A 12,047-nucleotide genomic window follows, 5' to 3' on the forward strand; every position below is an offset into this window, starting at 1 on the left:
AAGACCTGCACGTTGTTGGCTGGGAGCCTGATCTGGTATGACAGCAGCAATTCCTGGGATTAACCCGCCTGAGGGAGAACGGGCGAGAGGGGCCAGCAGACCACTAGCCATCACCAATACACTGGCAACTTGAAACAGCTTCACTCACTGGCGCCGACACATCACGGATAAAAGGGTCTGGTTACAAGATGAAGCTGAGTCTTCAGAGGATGACAATGTTATACAGATTGTCAGACAAATCTTAAACCGTCTCATATTTATTAGCGAAACGAAAGTTTAAAAAAATGTATGTCATCTTGAAACAATTATATATTTTTAAGGTTGATGGAAATGTTTGGTTGCTATATTAGATTCTTTTGTAGATCCTTCTCTCATTTATTGAAAGCGACTGCTGTGACCTGTAAGTTGGTTACAAATATCGACGCTAGTGTAATAAAAAACATACTAGTTTTAAGAGCGATGGCTTTTAAGGCTGACTTTTCATCTGGGAAACACAACTGGATCCATTACCACCGTGCCTATAACTCTTTTTTTATGCAGTGCTTGGAACCAGTCATGAAGCGCTGTGCTGAAAAGGTCGTATCGTTAGCCAACTCAAAGCTCCCCATTTTAATGACTTCTGGAGGATGAAATTCTGGGTCACCATTGTCCGGATCTAAACCTGGAGCCCACAAATCACTGCAGGTTCATTATCTTAATGCTATTGTACCGGGAGTCAGACAGATCGACATAGAATGTGGGGTGCGAACAATTGGCGCTATCCTTACATTGCTGAATCTCAGCACTGACAACATTACAGTGGCGCTGGTATAAATGTGATGATGCTTGGTCATGGCACTCGATTTTCCCCGCAAAGATCCTGGACATGGACCTGCTGTTCTCATGGCCCTGCTGTTCGCCTTCGATGATACCTGCCCATGGCGCTGATGCTTTCCCTCGACAATGCTCGGGTGTGGCCCTGCTGTTCCAATTCGATGATGCCTGGCCATGGCGCTAATGCTTTCCTTCGACAATGTTCATGTCTGGCCCTGCTGTTCCTCTTCGATTATACCTGGCCATGGCGCTGATGCTTTCCTTCGACAATGTTCATGTCTGGCCCTGCTGTTCCAATTCGATGATACCTGGCCATGGCGCTGATGCTTTCCTTCGACAATGTTCATGTCTGGCCCTGCTGTTCCAATTCGATGATACCTGGCCATGGCGCTGATGCTTTCCATCGACAATGTTCATGTCTGGCACTGCTGTTCCAATTCGATGATGCCTGGCCATGGCGCTGATGCTTTCTTTCGACAATGTTCATGTCTGGCCCTGCTGTTCCAACTCGATGATGCCTGGCCATGGCGCTGATGCTTTCCTGCGACAATGCTCGGGTGTGGCCCTGCCGTTCCCCTTCGATGATATCTGGCCATGGCGCAGATGCTTTCCTTCGACATTGCTCTGGTGTGGCCCTGCTGTTCCCCTTCGATGATATCTGGCCATGGCGCTGATGCTTTCCTTCGACAATGCTCTGGTGTGGCCCTGCTGTTCCAATTCGATGATGCCTGGCCATGGCGCTGATGCTTTCCTGCGACAATGCTCGGGTGTGGCCCTGCTGTTCTCCATCGATAATACCTGGCCATGGTACTGATGCTTTCCGTTGACAATGCTAGGGTGTGAATCTGCTGTTGTCATTCGATGCTGCCTGGCCATGGCGTTGATGCTTTCCGTCGACAATGCTAGGGTGTGGCTCTGCTGTTGCCATTCGATGCTGCTAGGCCATGGCGCATATGCTTTCCTTCTACAATGTTGGGGTGTGGCCCTGCTGTTCCAATTCGATGATACCTGGCCATGGCGCTAATGTTTCCCCCGACGATGCTTGTGACCATGATGTTCCTGTCGATGAATCTTTGTCTAAGCCCACTATTAGATTATGCTCCTCTTTTTGATAAAGCTTGGTCTTGTCCAGATGTTTTCTTTGATGATGGCCCTTCTGTTCACTTTAATGACGCTTGTTCTAGGCTATAAAGTCCACTTCGATGATACTTGGTTATAGGCCTTATGTCGGTGCATTTTAGCACCACTTACAGTGGTGCTGCATGGCCGCTAAATAGTCAAACCTAAGCAGAAGGGGTTCAATCTACACAACACGATTGTACCACACCGCACACAGGCCTGTGGGAACATTCAAACAGTCTTTGCGCATCTTGCCCTTTCATTCCGGTCAATGACACTTGATTCCAGCATTTTCTTCAATGGTGCTTGACCCAGTTCTAGGACTCAATGGCATTTGGTCACAGACATGATTCACCAAGGGAGCCACAAAAACAGCCAATGACTCAATCCAACTCTGCTGCAATTGCTACAGCCTCAATACTACTAGCAACACCCATACACTGCCTAAGCCTCACAGTGATTGCATCCTGGGACTGGATTACCCTGCCCCAAACCCACAGTACCAGTTCAAAACAATCTAAAAACGTATTCTTTAATCCTATCAGCATCCTCTTCACCTTGGAGATACCCAGGAGGGACCATCTCACAGGGATAGCCAGGACGGGTTCCCCAGCGGTCTACAGCGCCACGACGCCTCAGGGCAGCAGTGCGCTTTACAAGACATACATACATACATACACTGCCCACGTTCAATGTTGCAAAAATAGAAGATTTAGAGTTCAAATATTAAATGTGAATCCCTTCCGCATACTATATTTGATGCAGTGATTCTGTCCATGTGATTATATTGCTATATGACCAATCTATAAATACATTGCACTGATAGCCATAGTCTATTCTTCTGAGCCGCTCCTGTATTCGATGGTGCTTGGATAAGGCTCTGATGTGGACTTCCTTGAGCCTATTTAATGATCTTCAGGTTCATTCAATGCCTGTGGATCTAAATGTACTTTTCAATGGAGCTTCTCTATGCTGCCACCATGGTACAGGTTTTTGTTCCTTTCAATGGTGCCTAGGCAAGGCCCAAAGGTTCATCTCCATGGCTCTAGGAAGCAATCCAAAAGTTCCATAATAGCTATGTCAGAAATGTTTTCTTTGTTGGCAATGGTCTTTCCCTCCAACTTCCCCCTGATGGCTTGTGGCCATGGTCCAGTGTGTCCTTTGCTCGTGCTTTCTATGGTCCTAAAGTTCCCTTTAGTGGCATTTAACCGTGGCTCAAATGTTCCCTGTTAGCACTTTCCTGAGGTCTTGCTAGTGCATTCCAGAGCACTTGGACCTGCCCCCAAAGTTCCCATGTTGGTGCTTTCTTCTTATCTTGGAGATCCATGGCTCCAACATTCCCCTTGGTGCTGCCTCTCTATGGTCCTGAAGCTTCCTTCAATGTCACTTAGCTGAGCCCCCAACATTTCCTTCTTATCTGTTTCACCACATGTTGAAGACATTTTAACTTGAAGCTTGATCACTATATGAACATCTCTTGGCTGTGAATCATATATCCTTGGGAGCCGTGGCCAGCAGATGAGCAGGTCTGTCCATTCAATTACCCTTGTGACGTGAAGTCATTCCATTCTGCATCAGGAGCCCCTGCACTGTGTCCAACTTCTGTGCGATCTCCTGAGAAGTGTAGGCACTGCTCATGGCCTTGGCATCATTAAGTGCTGCCAGTGCATGTACCAGGAGCTCAGCCTTTGTCAGCAGCACCGCCAGGGCGGTGTGTACCTTTGGGCAGCCCAGCACCTTAATAAAGCATGGACCAACAGCAGCATCTGTGAAAATAAAATAAAGGCTGGTGTCAGGCCCGAAACGTCACGGTGGCTATTACGCAGTCACGTGATACAAGAGTTTGTGATCTCAGCTTCAAGCTGTACTGAAACACCTCTAACCGCACACACCAAACCACCAACCACTTGTCCCATCATGGCGAATCCCATTCCACACCACGCACTTCTATTCCTTCCACGCTGCCAATATCTTTCTGTCCGAGCTGTGCTGGGCGTGTGATGTTACTGACCATTCTTTCCAAACTAGTATCTCCCAAAGCCATGCATTAAGCATTGTTCTCTGCTCTGCTGTGCTCCACAGCGTGGTACTGACCTCTGTTGCCACAAATCATTCACTAAAGCGAACAGCCATCCTTCCGCTCACCCTGACAGCATCTGGTGCACTTCCGACACTTCCCGTCCTATTATACAACTAACTTTACCAACCCTGCCTCCCATCTTGTCATCTGCTTTCTCATACCATATACTTATGTCTCTTTTCAACATTGCATCTACTGACGCTATTGTCTGACCATTCAATCCCCTGGCCCAAAAACCATCACTTTTAACATTTTCACCCCCAAACATTCAACATTGGCCCCTCGACTCATGAAATACTGATCCTATTGTCCCACATTTATATCCCCTAAAATGTAACACTCTCATCCTACAATTCTGTCGGCCAGCACCACACACTTTTACTTCTCATCACCCAAACAGTGGCCCTTATTGCCCCACGCCCGATCCACTTGCACTGAGACCCCTTATTCCGCCTTTTATTTCTGAACCACCAAATTCTATTCTTCTCACCCAGCTACATGACCTGCCCCTTTCTTCAATCAAAAAACAAAAACCCATCATGAACCAGCACAGCCTATGAATAGACCTACAGACTCCTTACCTTGGCTCCACCATTGGTGCCAAAACTACAAGCCACTGAGAATCTGGCTCTCTGACTCCCTCCCCCACTCCCTGAATACTGACCCCACTTTTTATGCACTTCTGTGCCACACCTTCCACATGTCTACATGCCAGCCCCCCAAAACTGCTCCCTCATCACACATTGTATTCCCTAACCTCCTACACAAATTCTTCTCGTCCAGCCCTTCTGGTTCTCAATCCTCCCCCACACTGATCCCTCTCATCCAAGCCTAGTGTGCAACACTGCCCACCATTGGCTCCCACTTCTAGCAGCAGCTCTGCAGCACTGGTCTCCCTAGATGTACAATTGTGTCCTCCAGCCCCGAAACAGCATCATCTCCCATGCCTTTCCGCTAACATCCACACATTGTATCCTCTGGGCACTGGCTCCTCTCATCCCACTAGGATTTCCAGCTCCCTCCCATCCAAACACTTCCACCCCTGAGGTCTGCTGCACTGTCCCCGTGCCAACTCGCGTGTTAGACTCAAAATCTCCAGATGGAAGACGCAATTCAGGTAGGGGTAAAAATCTGCGTCTTCCACTTGAAGGTCCTGAAGACAATTATTTATCTATTTATTCTATTTTTTTTTAAAACAAAATACTGAATGCTTTTATCTCTGCCAAAATGGACTACTGCACCGCCGTCTATTCATGCCTGCTGTAAAAAACTATGATTAAACTGCAAATGGTTCAGAATGCTGCAGTCAGACCGACTCGTATCATCAGGTAGCATGGATCTATCCGCAGGCCTGGCTAAGCGACACTGCTTACCCGTCGCCCAGACAGTAACATTTAGACAGCTGTGTCTCGTTCACAGACCAGTCTAAGGACACAAGGTGAGTCCTCTGGGTGGATGTTTCTCGTTCTATAAACTGAGGAGCGTTCTGGGATCTAGTGGACATGCCTACTGGATACTCCCTCAGTCTAACGCTGTCCACTCCGGGACAGAGCCTCCTCGGTCCTGGCAGCCACACTATGGAAACGACTTCATCGCTTAGGAAGGAAGCTGATCTGCTAAAGTTCATGATTTCTTTGGGCACTTGGCTGTTTGCTGCAACGGTGGTCAGTATCGATCACCTGGTGTGATTCTCAGCCCAAACATTACTAGCGCCAAGATAGCCTTGATGCGAACATGTGCTATATAAATGATTTTAAATAAATAAATAAATAGTTATATCCTCCAACCCTGAAAAGTGACAGTTCCAAGCAACAGTTCTATCCCCAACAGCGACCCTTCTCCGCACTTCCCATGTGTGAATCGTAAAGGGCTTCCAACTCTGGGCAGTGGCACATCTCGCACTACACTTCTATCTGCCAATTAAAACAAGCATTGGCACAGCCAATAGGTCTCGCCTTTGGGACCTTATAAGTGTTTAGCCATGCAACAGTTGCATAACTAAACACTTATAAGGTCCCAAAAGCGAGACCTATTGGCTATGCCAATGCTTGTTTTAACTGCTGCAATCTATTGAAGCCTCACGGAGAACATCAAAGCGGCCATTCGGCCGCGAAAGTGATCACGATCAAACATCAAACATCAAAGCGGCCCTGCGGCCGCGAAAGTGAAAGTAATCGCCGTAAAGCGCGACGCACATGCACTGTAGGTCTAGGCTGGCCTAGTAGCACTTTTTGGAACCCTCACAAAATGTCTCGCCAGACCAGCGCATGCACTGGGTCAGGCGAGACCCAAAAAATACTGCATCGTGACAAGGGGTGGGTGAAGAACTCTGCTCCACCGGTGGAGTTCCCGGAGTACAGAGCGCGGAGTTCTGAAAAACTCCATTCGGAGTGGAGTTTTTTCTCTCGAGCGGCGTTGGCGAGCGCTTGCAAGAGAAAATCACGTGCTGGGCCTCTTCCCGGCGAGATTTCTCCTAGCAGTTGGTCACGGCAGGTCACGACCGCTTGCATTGAGAAATCTGCTGCTTGTGTTGAGGAAGCCAGCGCTTGAGTAGAATGTCAACTCGAGCTGGAGAAAGCAGCAGCACCTGATAGTGCGATGCGTAGTGCAGTTTGCGCTGCTTTTACAGTACGGGACATACTCCTGGTGCTAACAATCAGTGCACGTAGTGCGACTTAACAGACTCTGCCACTGGCGGAAATCCCTAGAGCGCGGTGGAGTTTTTTTGGCACTTCGCGGAGTTCCGCGGAGTAAAACTGTGTGACCTCCACCCAGTCCTAATCATGACATTACACGATTCTGTCCCCACTGCCGACACTGAACTCATGCTTAAATCTTTACTGCTAACACCACGTGCTCTCATCTCACACTTTCACTTCTCATCACCCTACCAGCGGCTCTTAGCGCCCAGCACCACTATCCCCTCGCTCTGACACCTCTCATGCCACCTTTTATTTCTCAACCACCAAATTCTATTCTTCACGTTCAACTACACACTGCAGAACTTATACGTTCCCATCAAACAAAAGTCAACCATGAACCTGTACAGCCAACAAACAGACGGACAGACTCCTTACCTTGGCTCCACCATTGCTGGCAAAACTCCAAGCCACTGAGAACCTGGCTCTCTGACTCCCTCACCCAGCATGCAACACGGCAGCAGTGAATAGGGGACGCCACCATCTTCCCCATCAGCTGGAGGAGGTAGGGGAGCAGCAGATGGGAGAAGGCCGATGGCTCAGAGTACACGTTGGGCTCGTCCTGCTCGTAGAGGCTGGCCGCCCTGGAAGGAAGAAGGGCATAGGGTGAGCGAGAGGCCGGGGCCACTGGTGTAGGTCAGCAGTCAGCTAAGCAAAGCCCTACGACGAGCCACTGCAGGTCTAGGTCAGTGGGGGTTGGGGGGGAGCACCTATCCAGTGCCCGACATGTGGACCAGAGGCACACCCTACTCCCAGGACCAGCTTTGGGGGCACCAGGAAAGGTGCCTGTACTGAAAGGAGGTAGGGTACTGCCAAGGACCAGTCTTACAACTGGCACCGACTAGCTGCTGTGCCAGTGGACTCTAGGGCGAGCCAGAAAAGGAATGTTTACCTCAGCCTCTGTATGAGGCTTGTCTCCACAGTAATGCTGCTAATTGAATGGATATGAAGACTTTGTATTGTATTGTAATTGCCGTTATATAGCGCTTACTACCCCTGACAAGGCGTCGAGGTGCTTTTCCAGCGAGTAGCACGCTACTCTGGAACCCATAAAGGATTAGTGGTGAATTAGTATAATGAAATATGAAAGTTATTTGAGTGGTGGATAGGTTAGTCAGTTATTTGGATTGAGAAAGGATAGCGGAGGGATAGAAGAGGGAAATAGGTTTACATATATATAGCGCTTGTTACCCCTGAAGAGGTGTTGAAGCGCTTTTTTGGCGAGTAGCACGCTACTGTGGAACCCATAAAGGATTAGTGGTGAATTAGTATAGTGAACTATGAACCCCTCCCACCTTAAAAACTTAACCCCCCTTCAGAAGAACTGCTTTTCCAAACATATTAATATTAGGATCTGCGATGTTTGAAACCAGTTTCAAGTTTCGCTCTCGAATTTGGACTCGGCTGTGAAACTCTGCAATGTACAAGGTCACCCAGGTTCACCTGCAGAAGACTGCTCCTTGAGCAGCCCCAAAACAAGCAGGAGACTGTATTATTAAAACATTTTTCACAGACTATTCTCCCGCTAAATTATTTTTGGATAGATTTTTTTTTCATTTTTATAATATCGCAAACTCGACACGAAGGTACATGAGCGCCAGTTGCATTACACAAGGAGACACTGTTTTGCATTTTTCGGCACGGGGAGATTAAGCGATTTGCCAGAATCACGATATATATTGAGGCGACTCCAAGATTCGAACCTGGCGAAGTCTGGGGTTCCGGGAGGATGTGGCTTAACAGCTAGAGCGGCCGACCTTACAGCTGGGGGTTCAGGCTCGAGTCTGGCGGGAGACTCAAACTGTCAAACATCCTGTGATTCTGGTCAACTCAATTAATCTCCCCGTGACTAGAAAGGTGTCTGTCCGTCTGTAACGCAACTGGTGGTCATGTAAAGCGCTCTGATACCTTCGGGTTGAGTTCGCGCTATATAAAACTGCAAAGAAATTACGCACATCGTCTCCCTCTTCTCTTCAGCAAACCAACTTTTAGCGGAAGTCGTCAATCTTCATGGAGGAGCGAACACATTGCAAAATGTAAAAAAAAATTGCCAAAGGTGAGCTGGGAAAACCTTTGCATCCCCAATTGTACTTTCTAGAGCCACATCAGGTGTGCAGAAGAGACAGCCCGAACTCACAAGCCTCGCACGTGGGTTCTAGTGGGAACACATGGACATTATTCGTTGGAATGTACTGCCATCTAGTGATCAATGTTACAAATGCAGGTTACTTGGCAGGAAACCCTTTCACAACCACCATCGCGCTTGGGAACGGTCCAAGCGGGGCAGAGGTCTTGGCAGGGCTCTCACGCTGGAGAGGTAACTAGCCCAGAGAATAAAGGTGCGTTTCAGATCACCCTTCCTGCACAGCTGGATGCCCAGGGATGCCTCTGCAGCGCTCAGAGTCCGCCTCTCGTGAAATGACTGAATGTCCCAATGTTCTTCACAAGTTGACCCTCTGCGTGAATACCCCGGATGTTGCGACAGTTTAGAACACAACTTTATTTTAATGTACCACTCCCTCACAGAGGCTGTCTCGTGGAAGACACTCTTTTTTTGTTTAGAAAACAGTTCTGAAAATGTTTCTAAGTGTCCCCTTCTGCAACACTGAGGAGGAGAGAGTGCCCTCTAACACCAGCCAAGAGTCCAGGACCTTTTGGGCACCACCTGGTGAGTTAGGACTCAATCTCAGAATCCTCCAGGAGGGACCTTGGCAAATCAAGTTGGAACTGGTCAGCTGGGCTCTTCTTTGTTACAGGCTTCTTGCAGCCTTTATGTTCCTGGAGCCAACAAGCCCTGGGGCTCCACTCTTCAGTCCTGGGTTCAAGTGAGAGTAGATCCAGCTCTTGGTGATTGCCTCCACAATTAAAACAGAAGAATGTCTGTGTTCCGGTCCTTGGTTTAACGGGTATTCCGTCCTTCCACGGGTCCAGCAGTGTTCTGAAGGATATAGCCAGCCGTGCCTCTTTTATGCCTACCCCTAGCTCGTGAGTGGGGGAAGACTCCCTGGCCGTTAGGAATACACTTCCTACAGGCATATCTACCCACTCTTACATCACTTCCTGGGAATGTGGCACCGAACAATCCCACAGTGCATCTCTCTGCTCGAACCAAAGATGTCAGAATCTTTCTCCCCTGGGTCAGAATTATGAGCTCTCCCCGGAGAGGTGTCTAGGGAAATAAGGAAATTCCCCTACAAAAAAGTTCTGTAACAGGGTTTTCCTCCCCAGCTGTGGTGCCACTCTGGCTACGTAGACAGCGTCAGGCCTGGGTGTGAGTTACAAGTGCCTGTGACAGGGGCTGCCCCTTTGAAGCTGGTACAGTTGGTGGCCACATCCCCATGGCCATCCTGTGAGGAGGCGGCCATCCTGTGAGGAGGCGGTCATAACTTCTCCCAGCCACGGCCCTTTTGTTCCCTTGTCTTGATAGCAGTTCACACTGCATGAAGACCTCATTTCAGAGGCATCTTCAGAGCACCAGAACTCCCACCAAAGCAGTTAAATAATTATCTTTGTCAGTTCTTTATGAATTCAGAAAAAAACAGATGCCGAAGCACATTAACCCTTTATAAGCAAGTTTATTTTTCAAAGTTTAGAAGGTCTCCTCAAAAACAATGCCTTTCAGTCAATTGAGCTGCAATGACTCACTATGGTAAACCCCTTTGTTTAAAAGTCCTGTGTATGAGAAGGCAGCATGGCATAAGCCATGCATGCAGGTGCAGCCGATGATATGCTATTTGTGGTGGGATATACATCAAGACTCACTCAAAGCTCCCCCTCGTGGGTCACTGCCCCTCCCCACACCCAATGCTAATCGAGAAAAATTACTTACCTTCAGTAATAATCTTTCTGGTGGATCCTCTATCTACCTGTAGATCCTCACCTGTCGAATATCCTCAGGCCCCAGAATGGATCCGGAAATTCTGCATAGCTCCTCGGCACAGGTAAGGGGCACAGGCTCCCTCTCCATACCAGAAGCTGCATCACAGCAAAGTCACTGGAGCCAGAAAGTGTCCACCTCGAGGCACTAACATCAGTTCTTGTCTACTTGTTTCTGCACATTTGAGGCTGAGACGAGAGTGACATCAATTAAACACTGTGCAGAGATATCTAACTATACAACCGATTATTATTAATTGTATTATTATCATCATTGACTGCATTTGACCACCTTTCAGAATAGGGCGGAGGCGAGGGTCGTTGAGGAATCTGGAAGCAGAATTTCCACCAGAAAGGTGGCTACTGAATGAAAGTAACTTTTTCTTCTGATGGACACTTCTCCCTGCAGATTCCTCACCTGTTGTATTGATTGAAAAGCAGTACCTCCCCAAGGCTAAGGGTCTGAAGGACTGGTCAAACCTGGAAATCTTACAGAACCAAACACGTAAAATGGCCACCGCATTCACCTGAGAACCCCAACAAAAATGTTTGGCGAGGGTGTTAAGAGAAGCCTTTGTAGGTCGACCAATGTCAGCAACAGGGACCTTGGCCAGCTCAGATGTAGAACCCTAAATCACGAAAAGTACCCCACAATTATTGAGATAACAGCTATAACCCTGGTTACGAGTGGGAAGATGGTCATTGAGGCATCCTAGTTGTTACCCACCAGGTTGTGGGAAAGGAAAAAATTCCTTTTACCCTCACACACCCTACCCCGACTCCTAAAGGTCAGGGTGGGCTCAACCATATTACAGGGAGCTCTTTGAAGATTTGGCCAGGAGGTCTTTAAATATTAAAAATCCTCAGGCAGTTCCCGGTTTCCCTTTATTCTTGGAACCGACTAAGATATTAACATTTTTACAAGCATATGAAGGGTCATTTGGGATATTTGTGGTCCTATGACCCTAGTTCCGACATGTTTCAGCCCAATCTTTGGCACAATATGAGTCCCGGGCTTTCTTCAGGGAAAAAAGTAAAGAAGTTCCCTCCCTGGATAAAACAGTAAATAAGTACTAAGCTACTGCTACTTTATCGAAAAAAGGGCAGATAGTTGCTCCTTTGAAAAATCAGACAAACTTACCTTAAGTTTATGAGGATATTATCCTTCTTCTCCATCTGTAAGGAAAAAAGAGAGGGAAGACGGGGTGGGGGAGAGAAGGGTTTGGAAGGAGGGAGGGGAATGGAAAAGGGGGGAAAAACATAACAAAACAACATTATTGTAATGACTTTTTTCCCCTCCCGGGACTCATATTGGGCCAAAGATTGGGCTGAAACATGTCGGCACTAGGGTCATATAAAGGGAAACCGGGAACTGCCTGAGGATTTTTAATATTTAAAGACCTCCTGGCCAAATCTTCAAAGAGCTCCCTGTAATATGGTTGAGCCCACCCTGACCTTTA

The 12,047-nt window shown here is 47.8% G+C and overlaps 1 protein-coding gene across 2 annotated transcripts in view; it reads right to left on the minus strand.

The window, feature by feature from the left end:
- Positions 1-241: 241 nt before the first annotated feature.
- LOC146783280 (tRNA (32-2'-O)-methyltransferase regulator THADA-like) overlaps positions 242-12,047 on the minus strand; it is a 233,738-nt gene continuing 221,932 nt past the window's right edge. For both annotated transcript variants that reach the window (XM_085633313.1, XM_085633314.1), the window contains 2 exons: positions 7,090-7,295; positions 242-3,698 (listed from right to left, as the gene is read on the minus strand). In XM_085633313.1, the coding sequence (XP_085489439.1) occupies positions 3,469-3,698; positions 7,090-7,295 (436 nt within the window). In that variant the 3' untranslated portion in view covers positions 242-3,468. The remainder of the gene's footprint in view (positions 3,699-7,089; positions 7,296-12,047) is intronic.

This window comes from Triturus cristatus, chromosome 11 (assembly GCF_964204655.1).
Source record: "Triturus cristatus chromosome 11, aTriCri1.1, whole genome shotgun sequence".
NCBI lineage: Eukaryota > Metazoa > Chordata > Amphibia > Caudata > Salamandridae > Triturus > Triturus cristatus.